The sequence below is a fragment of the Sarcophilus harrisii genome, chromosome 6, assembly GCF_902635505.1.
Source record: "Sarcophilus harrisii chromosome 6, mSarHar1.11, whole genome shotgun sequence".
Taxonomy (NCBI): Eukaryota; Metazoa; Chordata; class Mammalia; order Dasyuromorphia; family Dasyuridae; genus Sarcophilus; species Sarcophilus harrisii.
The window spans coordinates 149,338,576-149,352,587 of record NC_045431.1 but is presented as its reverse complement, the minus strand read 5'-3'; the positions used below and the strand labels follow the sequence as shown (position 1 = coordinate 149,352,587).

Below are 14,012 nucleotides of genomic sequence, written 5' to 3'. Positions count from 1 at the left end.
GTCTCCTTTCTTTCTTAGACTGTGAATATCTCAAAGATATTCACAATCCATTGGAGAAATGGTCAAAAAATATGAACAGATAATTTTCAAATAAGGAAACACAGTAACCACATTAAAAATATGTACAAACTACTTAATAGGCATAAATATTTAGATCAAGATAATCATAAGATACAACTTTATGTCTACTATAATGGCAAAAATGCTCTTCCTTCAAAAAAAAAAATCAGTGTTGGTGAACTGCAGGGAAACAGTATTAGTATGGATATGGCATGGTACAACATTTTAAAGTGCATTTTAGCAGTATCCAGTGACAATCACAGAGATAATCATAGCTTTTTCTTACCCTAAAAATATCTGGTCAATTCTGCACCTGTCCAATTTGGGAGCCTCTCAAACAGTCATCCTTCTTTGACCCATTTTGCTCAACCTAATTTCTTCCAGGAATCTTTGAGTATAATTCATGTTCAAAATCCTTCAAGCATACATAAAAGTCTCAGCTTACTTTTAGGTACTCAAGTTAACAATATATTATTGGTGATCCAGCAGTGTTTCTACTGGGCTTATATCCCAAAGAGATCTTAAAGAAGGGAAAGGGACCCATATGTACAAAAATGTTTGTGGCAGATCTCTTTGTAGTGGCTAGAAACTGGAAAATGAATGAATGACCATCAATTGGAGAACGGCTGAATAAGTTGTGGTATATGAATGTTATGGAATATTATTGTTCTGTAAGAAATTCCCAGCAGGATATTTCAGAAAGACCTGGAAAGACTTACATGAACTGATGCTGAGTGAAATGAGCAGTGCCAGGAGATCATTATACACTTCAAAAATACTATATGATGATCAATTCTGATGGACATGGCCCTCTTCAACAATGAGATGAACCAAATCAGTTCCAATTGTTCAATAATGAAGAGAACCAGCTACACCCAGTGAAAGAACTATGGGAAATGAGTGTGGACCACAACAAAGCATTTCCACTCCTTCTGTTTTTGTCTGCTTGCATTTTTGTTTTCCTTCTCAGGTTATTTTTACCTTATTTTTAAATCCGATTTTCTTGTGCAGCAAGATAACCGTATAAATATGTATACATATATTGTATTTAGCATATATGTTAACATATTTAACATGTATTGGCATCTAGGAGAGGGGGTGGGGGAAGGAAGAGAAAAGTTGGAACAGAAGATTTTGCAAGTGTCAGTACTGAAAAATTACCCATGCATATGTCTTGTAAATAAAAAGTTATAATAAAATAATAATAATAATAATACTATATATTTGGGTGAAGAATAGTCACTTCAGAAAAGTGTAGGAGTTGGAGGCCCCAAAAGTTGATCCTATTCTTCTTCTCTAAAGAGTCCTTTCTTTCTCCATGTTACCTATGTAGTCAGCTGTACTCGTGTGGAGAGGAAATAATTTGAGATTACTAGAGAAACTCCTCCCATCACACCTATACACTTAAATGCTCACAGTCTCATGGAGCATTAAGCCAGGCATTTGCTCCTCTGTGTTGAAACTAAATTCTTGTCACTGCTTCCTCTGGGGAACAAGAGCTTAATCTAATCTTTTCTTCAAAAAAATCTGGCACTTCAATGAACCCCTTAATTTTTCACTAAATCTAGGAACTCAAAACTGTCCAAAAAAGACTAGCTCCAAGAAATGTGGGTTTCAGGAACAATTTAGCCACTTGGTCCCTCCTTCGTGAGGCCATGTGACTGCTCATTATTAGGTGTGGGGGACTATTTGTAACCAGGTATAAGCATCAACCCCCTCACACCAGGGAACAAAGTCTGTTCATATATCTCTTTGCAAACTCTGTCTCTCATCTCTCCCTTTCCTTCTCTCTTTTCCCCTTTCTCTCTCTCTCTCTGAACCCTTTCTTCACTTCTTTCTCTTTCTCGCCTCTCTCCTATATATTGCACATTATATAAAATAGTTTATTTTTGCCATATATAACATATGTTATTACATGTAATCTATGATCATAATATTTGCAGGTAATCTATTTAGAGTGGGGAGAGAGGGAGAAGGAAAGAGGAGGAGAAAGAGGAAAGGGGGGAAAGGAAGTGAGAAGAAGGAGGGAGAAAGAGAAGGGAGGAAAATAATAGAGTGGGTGTTTGCTAGCATTTTATTCAAAATTTGTTCTTTGCAGAGTTAAAATACTTCAATATTAAACAATAATATGCTTACTTAAAGATTAACAGATCACTCAGCTGAATAACCAGATTAAAATTCCCATTAGATAGTTTTCAAGGAAAAGGATGTATGCCTTAGGATATGCACATAAAAAGCATAACTTACTTAAATTTTTTTTCTTTTCAAGTTGTTTTTGGTGAAGAGTTATAAAACTGAAAATCTTAAAAATACCTTAAAAATAAATTTTTTTAAAAATGAAAAACTGAGGTTCAATGAGATTAATGACTTGACCAAAGTCACATATCTCATGAATATATCTGTTTGGGATTATTTTAAAATGTATTTTTAAATGTTACATTTTTTAAATTTCAGAAGCTCAAAATTTTGGCCAAGTTATACTTTACTTTTTCTATTGTGCTTTTTTAAAGCATATACTTTTAGTATCCTTTCATTTAATAGTATAATTTACACATATCATTTCTTTTCTTTAGGATTCACATATAGTTCCATAGAAAAGTAACATTTTAAAAAGTTGGTCTTGAGTTGTAATGGACTTCTTAGATAGCTTTTACTACATTATGTAAATAGCCATAAATGTGGCCAATTCAGTTGGCCAGAGCACTATTTTGATGCAACATGGACCCTGAGTTTGAGCAGTGTGACTTCAGTTAGGCTTTCCTTGTTTTGTACAGAATATCTCAAAATTGTCTGCATGGTCTCAATTTGTAAGAGGAACTGGATTAGAAAGTTTGAATTTGATATCCAAGTCAAGATGGAGGGGAAGAGTCAGGAACTTACCTGAGCTCTCCCAGATTTCTCTCCAAATAACATTAAACCATGCCTTAAAATTAATTCTTGAGCAGCAGAAATAATTTTCCAGCTGAGGATAATTTAATAGAATTATAAGAAAGGCTTCTCTGGATAAAAGAGGAGTGTAGCTTGGTGCAGGTGAACCAGCAGGAGGCCCCTACACCCAGCACAGATCAGTAGCCAAGGCTTTGTAGCCCCATCATAGCAGACTGGGCCAGCTGTGAAACTTCCAGTGCAGCAGATGAGAAGCTAGGTTCAGAGATCCTGGTTCAACAGACCAGTAGTCAGGCTCCTGGCATCCCATGAAAGAAGCTTGGGGTATACTACCCCCTGTATCCCAGGAACAGAGCTCCTTTTAAAAGTCATGAAATAAGCTAGAAAATGAGCAAAAAATAAAGAAAAATCCTGACCATAGAAAGCTACTATGGTAGCAGAGAAGATCAAAACACAAATTCAGAAGAAAACAACAGTATTGTAAAAGTGAAGCCTCTAAGAGAAATATAAATTGGTCTCAGGGCTAAAAACACACACACACACACACACACACACACACACAAACCTCCTAGGAGAGCTTGAGAATTTAAAAAAATCTAATGAGAGAAGAAAACTTGGGGGAATGGGGTGGGAATGAAAGTTATACAAGAGAATCAAAAAGTCATCAGCTTGGTAAAGAAAGTACAAACAGTGGGAAAAGATGTATAAAAATTCAGTGAAGAAAACAACTTCTTAAAAAACAGAAACTGGCCAAATGAAAAAGAAGGAACAAAAGTTAATTGCACAAAATAAATCCTTAAAAATTAGAATTGGGCAAGTGGAAGATAATGACTCTGTGGAACATCATTAACCCAACAAAATCAAAAGAATGAAAAAAATAGAAGAAAATGTGAAATATCTTATTGGAAAAACAACTGATCTGAAAATTAGATTGAGGAGAGATCTTTTAAGAATTATTGAACTACCTGAAAGCCATGATCCAAAAGAAAAGAAAAAACAAAGAAATCTTGATGAACAAATACAAGTGAATTCCCTTTCTTCAGTCTATGAATAGGTCCTTGAACATCTCCTTTTTCAATCCTACTCTATGTTTCCTGGGTGATATCTTGTATGGCTGAACAGCAGAACAAGAGTGACCTTGAATTCAGCAAGATAAGAGTTCAAGATATTTCTGAAACACAGTACCTATATATACAGGGGCCAGTTCTTTAGCCACCCAGCTCCTTCGAGGCAGTTAACTCAAGGGCGTCCTTTTATAGATAGCTTGTCAATCTGTATTGATGAAAAGAATTTCCATATCAATAAAATGACTATTTTTGTGCTTGTTGATTTATATATAACTACTAATTTTATGCCTTTTTTTTTTTAATATTGTTGATGGCAGCTAGAATGGCTCAGTAAATAAAGTACCAGCCAAGACTGACTGAGAAAAATCTGAATTCAAATCCAGTTTTAGTCACTACTGGGCAAGTCATTTAACCCCTATTTGCCTTAGCTTCTCAGTTATAAAATGAGGACACATTGGAGAAGTAAATGGCAAATCATTCCAGTATCTTTGACAAGAAAATCCTATGGGCAAAAGTCCATGAAGTCACATGGTCAGAAACAGCTGAACAAGTATAGTATAATGTGTGTGGATATATGTATAAAATCTGATGAAATGGGAGAATATCAAAGAAAATTTTACTGAGACACTACACTGTAGTTATAGTACAGTGTACAAATACAACTTTATTTCATTTTTTAAATTATTAAATAAACATAGCAACCAGGTAACATTTCTTTGTGCTTCTGCTTTACTGGATCATGATAATTATATTAAAATTTTATTAATATTATTAAAAAGGAGCAAAAACTAAAATCTTACTCTACTAACAGAGAACAAAATGTTATATCATTTGTACCTAATTTTTTAGGTCCAGAAAAAGACTAAACGGATTCTTTTAAGTTGGACATATATATGCAACATTAGAATAAAGTATGTTCCTAGTAATAAAAACAACAAAAAAAAAAGAAAAATGGTGAAGGGCTGGTTTCATCTAAAGTCCTCTGGACTCATAATTATAAATATATTCATCAGAGTTCTAAAGTGTTTGAAGTTGTTTTTTCACAGTACTGTCATTTTGTTTATTTTTTAAAATATACTGTTCAGATCATACTGCTTTTCTCAATTCCCTTTGAAACTACCCATTTTGATTTTTCTTATGGTGTGATATTTCATTCTATTCATAAATCATAATTTATGCAGAGAGTCTCCATTAAGTTAGCAAATCCTTAGTTTCCATTTTGGGACGTCTATAAAAAGAGCAATTATAAATATTCTGGTACATGTGGGTCCTTTTCCTCCTTTGATCTCTTTGGCTATACATTTAATTGCAGTATAATTGGATTGAAGAGCATGCATAATTGGCATAATTTCAGATTGCTTTCCAGAATGCATGAATTAATTCATAGCTCCACCAAAATTCATGTGCCTCTTTTTCCTGAAATTCCCCTAACATTTGTTATTTTTCTCTTTTTTTATGGGACCTCTTGTTTTAATCTGAATTACTTTAATTATTAGTGATTTGGAACTTTTTTTTCACATGGTTAGTGGCAACTTGGATTTCTTCATTTCCTTTCATCATTTATCCATTGTGAGTGGCTTTTATTTGAATGAGTTTCTTATGAATCTTGGATATGAGACACTTTTTAAAAATATATTGCAAGGATTTGTATCCCCAACATCTATTGCCCTTATAATTTTTCTAGATTATCTTTGCAATTCTTTTTCAATTCTGTATAATCAAAATTGTCTTTTATTTTCTGACACCTGCTATCACTTTAGTCACAAACTAATATCCTGTCTGATATTGCTTCTAAAAAAGATTTCTTGTTCCTGTGATTTGTTGATGGTGTCATTTTTAATGTTTTAAGTCATGTATTCATTTGGATTTTATCTTGATATATGATGTGACATGTCAATCTATATTGAATTTTTTACCAGATCACTTTTCATTATTTCCAGCTGTTTTTGTCAAGTAATTAAGTCCTTACCTCAGTAATTGGTATCTTTGAGTTTCTCTTTCATGAAGCTGCTGTATTCTCTTGCTTCTGCACATTGTGTATCTAAACTGTTCATTAATTTTAACCTATTTTTAAAAACCAGTACCAAATCGTTTAATAATTATTTCTTTGTACCACGGTTATAGTGCTGCTGAGTTCCCTTCCTTCCCACTCCTTTCCATTATTTCCTTTGATATTCTTGACCTTTTGTTCTCCAGATGAATTTTATTATTTTTTCAACTTTAAATCTTTTAGTAGTTCAATTGTTATGACACTGAGTAAGTAAATTAATTTCAGTCATTTGGTCTTTTGTGTTTTATTGGCTCTATTTATCCCTGAGTAATTAATATTTCTCCAGTTAGGAACTTTTCCACATGTCATTCTCCTCCCTCCCCACCCTTACCTCCAAGAAATTGTCTCTTTGAAGATGGTCAATTTAATTTTTTTGGTTTTGTATCCTAGTGTCTTGCTGCATTTTAAGGGCTTAAAAATATTTGTTTAATTGAATTAGATTGAATCTTCCATCTATTTTTTTACCCTTCTAGTTCCATTTATGAATGCTCTTGGATGATTTGGCAAGTTTTCTGCAAACTCATTTTCAATGTTTTGTGAGGCAATACTGGTTATGAGATTCTTCCATTCTTCACCTTAATAATTTGCAAATGAATTTAAGATATAAACTTTTATTGCCTTTGGCTGCTGTGTTTCTCAGTTTAACAAAAAGAATATGGACTTGCTAACTAATGTGCTTTCGGGTTTTTTTTTTTAAGTCTGTTCATTATGGTAGCTGCTTTATATTGGTTAAATTTCAATAGGAAATGGATATAATCATCTCAGGATCTTTCCTTTTATCCATTTCTTTTCAGCCTAAGAAGCAGAGGGGCAAAAATCCATATCCACAATTGGAAAAGTATCTCAAATTATTTCCCATATGAATAAGAGATCATAATGTAATCTTTATATGTGAAATATAACATTATTTAGCCTCAGAAGTATATTATTCTTCTTGGATGGTTACTTTTTACATTAGTTCAGAAAACTTAGTAGATGTGTTACTCTAGGCAAGTCATTTAACCTTTGCCTGTCCAGTTTACTCACTTGTGAAATGATGGATTATACCACCTGCCTCTCAGGGTCATTGGGAAGATCAAATGACATAATTTGTAAAGTGTTTGGGCACAGTGTGTGGCACATAATAGGTACTTAATAAACGCATGTTTCCTTCCTTTCACTCCACTAAAGAGCAGCTGAAGGGTCATCTGCAAATTGGCATCCTTATAACTAAGGGTTTATTTGTCTGAGTATTCTCCTTTATTATGGACAATAGAGCCCAATAAAGTATGGTCAAGATGAGTTTCTGCGAAGGGAAGAATTTTCAGAGACTTCTTTTTTGTAGTTCAAATTACCTGTTTAGTGGTGTTTTTCTTTTCATAGAATCTAGATGTATTGATAATTCCTTTCTTCTATTTCAAATCTTTTTCCCTTCTAGATTGCATTTTTCTTCTCTTCCTTCCTTATTTTGGGGTCTTTCCTATTTTCTACACTCTGACCTTTTTTGATCATCAAATATTGTTCACTGAATGAAAGATACTGTTGTAATGTTAATTGCTGTGCAATACAAGCCAAACAGAAAAGGTAACTATCTTCTGAAGCTCATGCCTTTATATATCAGCAAGACACCAGAGAAGGAATATTGGCTTGAGAGAATAGAATCTGGGTTCTAATTCTTGATTAGCTGTTGATTAGGCCACTTTCTTTGGGCAGCTAGGTGATGCAGTAGGTAGAGCACTGCACCTATTGTGAGGAAGATCTTAGCTTTAGACACTTGCTAGCTATGTGACTCTGGGCAAGTCACTTAACCCCTATCTGCCTTAATTTCTCATTTGCAAAATAGAGGTACACTAGAAAAAAAATGGCAAACCACTCCAGTATCTTTGCTAAAAAAATCTTGAATATACCACTGAACAACAAGCTATGAGAAAGGCCTTAAACTCTATAGATTTTAGTCTCCCCATTTATAAAAGTGAAAGAGTTCTTAAGAATTGGATTAAGAAGTTTCTCATTCAAGATATGAGTCCTGGAGTAGTAGTTTCGTATCTCAAAGCCATTCAGAGCCTGACTAGCCATTTCTTTTAACATGGGTTAAGCCATGATGGGAATTATCAACAATTTGCTGGATTATAAACTTAAAAATTTTCATCTCCTTGAGAAGATAGAAATGAGAAATAGTCAAGTATCTCCTTCTGTTTGTTTAAAGTCTTGTTTTTATACTGATTCTGAATATTCCTTGTCTTGTATGGTCATTAAGTAGTTGGTAAAGTAGTTCCATCAACTCCCTATGTCATTACCTGACATATATGTGCTGTAGTGACCTTTCTCTGTATACTTTCTTTATACTTTTGACTTTTGACAATGCAGTGAATTCTTTAAGTAACTAAATCATACATTTTTAAATAAAAAAGTCATGAACAGCTCTTTTAAAAAAGTTCTAAAATCAGACTGAGCTGTCATCTAAACCACCAGCATGATATAGCAGCACTGGATATGGAGTCAACATCTAAGTTCAAAATCTAAGTCTTATCACTTACTACCTGTGTGATCTTAGGCAAATCACTTACTTTTTTGGATCTTGGTTTCTTCATTTGAAAAATGAAATTTTTATTTTTAATAATAAAATTGGACAAAATGCTTTTTAAAGTCACTTCAATTCTTTGGCTTTATGAATTATTAAGCCCCTATTATGTGGCAGGCACTAAATGCTGATGATAGAAAGATTAGAAAGCAAAACAGAAAAGTTGTCCTCAAAGCACTTAAAATTCTATCCAAAGAGATGTTATTTATGTCAAAAGTATATACACAGGGGTAGCGAGGTGACACAGTGGATAGAGCACCAGCCCTGAAATCAGTAGGACCTGAGTACAAATCTGATCTCAGATACTTAACACTTCCTAGTTTGTATGATCATGAGCAAGTCACTTAATCCCAATTGTCTAAGGGTGGGGAATTTTATACACATATACCTATGCCTTTGGCTTCTAGACAGGTTTGAATATATAATGAATAAGGCATGAACCTTGTCCTTGAGAAGCTTAACACTCTCACTAGAGAAACAAGTCATATGCTTGTGGAAGAGATGCTAGCGATAAATGATTTTGAGGGTGATCACATCAACAAGCAAGCCATGTATTCATTATCTTTTTTTTTCTGCCAGCCAAATTTATATTTCCTATAGCCATAAGTGGCCCCAAAGTATGGAGTGAAAATTTTTCGGAATATCCACAAGGTACATAAATTAACTGGATGATTGGACAGTATTTGCTTGTTTATTCATGATACCATTTCCTTTGTTTCTTGCAGTGACCTATGGGATGGTGAGCTCCAGCATGTACTACTATACGAGGGTGATGTCACAGCTTTTTTTAGAAACACCTGTGTCCAAAATGGAGAAAACAAATTTCAAGACACTCTCCACAATGGAAGACTTCTGGAAGGTATTTGAAAAGTATTCTCTTTGTCACTGAAAAGTTCACTTAGGTAGATGGCAAGGTGGAAAAAGCCTAGATTTGAAGTCAAAGGACCAGCATTCATTCTCAGCTTTGCCAGAAATCTCTCTATAGGTCCACACAACATTGAATAAGTATTTTAACTTTTCTGAAGCTCATTTCTTTATCTTTAAAAAGAGGAAATAAAACTATATGACTTTTAAAAGTTTCTCATGGTCTAAAAATACAATCCTATGAAAGTCCTTTGTTTTGGATATGTAACCTTACAATGCAGCCAGAGATCAAACAAGTATCTTTGGCTGCCATGTCACAGTTAATCAATATGAGACTTGCAATTCATTAAAATCCCAAATTTGTCTTTATATGAATTTCTCTCCAGCCAAATTTACCTCATCTGTATTGATCTTGTAGATTTTTTTTTAATAGACTACCAGTTTAGCAGTTAACTGTTATTGTTCAATCATTTTTCAGTCACGTCCAATACTTTATGACCCCATTCGGGGTTTTCTTTGCAAAGATACTGGAGTATCATTTCCTTTTCCAAATCATTTTCCAAATGAGGAAACTAAGGCAATCAAAGTTAAGTGACTTTTCCGGAGTCTCCTACTTGTGAATGTCTGAGGCCATAATTTGAACTCAGGTCCTGCTAACTCCAGGGCCAATACTCTGAGCACTTGCACCAGCTATTTTTCCCTAGCAGTCTGGTAACTTAGTATAAAAGAAAGTGAAATTAGTCTGGTATAAGCTTTTAAAATATTTCCTGTAGCCATGGTAACAGTTTGTGGTCATTATTTTCTTAACTAGCTGCTCATATACCATTTCTTAAATAACATATTCTAGAATTTTTCCAGGAAAGCCAGGTTTACTGACATATCCTGGATGATTGGACAGTATTTTCTTGTTTGATATGCAAACAAGATATAACAGGGTTATAATTAATATTTCAAATAATGCAAAATTAGATTTAGTGTAAATTATGGAATGATAACCAGATCATATTTAATGTAAGGCAAAATTCAATTAATGAAACATGTGAATTAGTTGAGAGTTTTAATATGTTGCTATGTCGTCAGGCTGCATTTGTTTAGTATCATATCTAGATATGATATACTGCTGCAAATTATATTACCAGGAGTTATTTTTAAAATTTTTAAACGACCCTTTAAAATGGACAAAAGGAAGAATGCTGCAAATGGAAGCATAGCCAATCCCCCCAAAAAGGCTTGTTGTTATATTAAAATAAAAATTTGATGTGATTGAATGATATAACATAGTTATTGTAACACTAAAATAGGATGAAATGTTGGAATTTATAACATGGAATATTATAAAACATGCAGGCATTTTTTTAAATAAGAAAGAGAATTTGGAACTCAATATTTTTTAAAGAACAAATTAAATTTTTACATGTAATTGGAAAAAATAAAATAAGATTTTTTTTCAAATTCAAAATCTCGTCAGCTTTTTGTGATATGCAAACAACTTACAAGGAACATATTGTTACAGTGAGAGAAATAGCATGTCTTATAGCTGTATGGATTAAAGATGTCAATCAAAAATGCAGGGGGTTTTTTTTGTTTTTTGTTTTTTTTTTTAAGCAGGTCAGTCATTTAGACAAAAACTTCAAGTTTATTTGAGGCAGTGTATGAAAATGTGAAGTGAAATGGAAAGTTAAGCTCTTACTGCAAGCATTGGTTGTTTTTTTCACTTGAAACATTGACTTCAATAACAAAATGATGAAATTCCTGAACAAATGGTTAGTGCAGTTGAGGACACAAGCTAAATATCCTGATGTTTCTAAGAAAATAATTGAAGGTGGTAGATATATTGACCAATAAATTTTTAATGAAACAGACTTATTCTGGGAAAAGATATCTTCTAGAACTTAAGAAAGAAAATAGTAAGTGTGGGTTTTAAAGTATTAGATGCACCTAATGATTTTATTGGAAAGTACTGGAGAGTAGGTTTTCAAATTTAAGCGGTGCTTGTTTTGTTGGCCTTGAAAATTCATGAACTCAGTTCTTTCATGGTCACATGAGAAAGGAAGTATGACTAAAACTATTTTTGAAACTTTTTTTTTAAACTTTTTGAAGTTTTATTTTGGTACAGCTGTTAAAAACACAAGGACAGTGTTATTGTATTTTACAAGTATTACTGATTTTAGATTATGTCCAAGACACCCAATTACACATGGTTCATTGAGTGAGAATGTAAAAATTTTTCTTTGCCACTAAATACAGCACCTTTTTGCAATCTTTAGAGTCATTGCAACTTAAGATCTACTACTTTAGGAAAACTTTTGAAGAAACAAGTGCTAAAATTAGAGGCATCTATTCAATTTCCTTAAGTAACTAATAGAAAAAAATTATAGCTTCAAAGATACAATCAAAAACATTCACTGTAAATGGCTACAATTACTGTAATCAACATTTGCTTGTGTATGTAGAAGCACATTTTGCTACATTGTACAAATTATACAAACAGCAATTTTGAAAGTTCTCCCTCTCAAATGCAGACTGTTACAAATATTGCAAGGAAAGTTTGGCTTTGATAAACTAGAAAATGACAATGTTTGGAAATTGCTGGATATGCACTTGGAAGAATTGACAGATTATAATCTTCCTTTAAATAAATGAGTGTTTAGGAAAGCAAACATGCATTGAATTCAGTGGTACTATTGATAAGAATAGGGAAATCTGAAGGGAAAGAGCTGATTGTGGGAAAAGAGATAGCAGAGCTAGAAATTAAAATGTATAAGTTATTTAAATACAAGTTAGAGTTATGAAAGTGGATGCCATACATATGATAAAGCAGAAACCAAGAGAAAACCTACAAGACTCAGTCTGAATCCCCCATTCTTCAGGAAACCTTTCCCCATCTCCCACAGCTGCTTTTTCCTTTGAGATTACCTTTAATGTACTCTAGATATATCTTGTATATGTCTAATGTTTTTTTCCCCTGTTCAAATGTGAATATCTTGAGATTAGGATCTGTTATTATTTTGGTACTTAATTTATTTATTTATGAATAAATACATGAAAGAATGAGTAAATAAACAAATAAAAGCTAGCATATCTATGTATATAGTTTTATATAATATTTATATATATAGTTCTTTAAAATTTGCAAAGTACTTTACAAACATTATTTTATTTTATCCTCACAACAGTTCTGGGAAGTGGGTGATAGTATTATCCCCATTTAAGATGAGTAAATTGGGATGGGCAGAGTGACTTGCCCAGGATCATAAAGCTAGATTTGAATTTTGGTCTTCTTGATTCTGGGTACAACACTCTATTCACTTAACTACCATTAGGTTGCTACTAATTTAACTTCTACTGCTTTTAATAGGTAATATAATCAAAAGTCTTTACTCAGCTCTCAGTTCAGTTCAGTTCAGTTCCCATCTCAGCTATGCTCCAAACTCAGGTCTCCTTGAAGATCACAGCAACATATAGTAGAAAGCGGAAGGGTTTGGTAATATTGGGGAGGGCTAAGGTAGGAGCAGAAACTAAAGCTCTTTTTAGGAGGCCAAAGGTAGATTGTTTTTCCTCCATCCAGACCAGGGGACCAAAACCCACCATGGCAAAGTAAATGGATTTAGTGATTTCACCAAAGCTTAAAATCTACCTTCTGCAATAGCCCAATGTCCCCCAAAATTCCCTAACTTGTTTCTTAATAGTCAGGGTGGGAATAGCAAGAATAGCATTGATTCTGGCCAGGGAAAGAATATCTCTAGGAGATATTCTAGATAAGTAACTCATGACAAGAATAGCTGGGCTTTCTTGCTGTTTACCCTATATCCTAGGGATTGCAAGAGACAGGAATGAGCAGATAACCTGGAGACAGGTAGATTCAAAAGGTGCGGTCAACAGGATTTCATCAACATACTGAATAAGTAAGCAACTAGGGTTAGAGAAGCAAAAAGGTTGTAGACCTTTGTGAAGAGCCTCATCAAATAAAGTGGGAGAGTTCTTGAACCCTTGAGGCAAATCAGATCCAGGTAAACTGGCCCAAGAAACTATCATCAGGGTCTATTCCACTGAAAGGCAAATAGGGATTGACTTACAGAGATCAGAAGAATAGAGGGGGAAAAAAAAAACATCCTTCAGCTCTAAAACTGTATAAAAGATATGGTCATAGGGCAAGAGACTTGAGAGTGTATGGATTGGGCATTGTAGAGTGGATAATCTCTACATGCTTATTGATTTGATGTAGATCTTAAACAGGCCTAAAATCCTGGGAACCAGGTTTGCAAACAGGGAGGAGAGGGATGTTCCACGTTGACAAGTGACTAGGATGCCGGCATCTTGGAGACACTTGATGTGGAATGAGATCCCTTTGTTGGCCTGGTTAGACATAGGATATTATCTAACAGAGACAAGGGAAGCTGTGGCCAGGAGCTGTAAAACTATGGGGGGGTGGTGAGAGGCCAGTCCAGGAGGATTTGATTCTACCCAAATGGAGAGGAAGTCAGTTAAGAGGGTGGTCAGATAAGGAGACTGAGAAGAAAAAGAA

General features: G+C 33.9%; 1 protein-coding gene across 1 annotated transcript in view; it reads left to right on the top strand.

Annotated features, from left to right (window-relative positions):
- The window catches only part of PKD2 (polycystin 2, transient receptor potential cation channel), a 68,136-nt gene that overhangs the window by 15,443 nt on the left and 38,681 nt on the right, over positions 1-14,012 (top strand). The window contains exon 3 of the mRNA XM_023506670.2: positions 9,349-9,482. Coding sequence (XP_023362438.1) covers positions 9,349-9,482 — 134 coding nt within the window. The remainder of the gene's footprint in view (positions 1-9,348; positions 9,483-14,012) is intronic.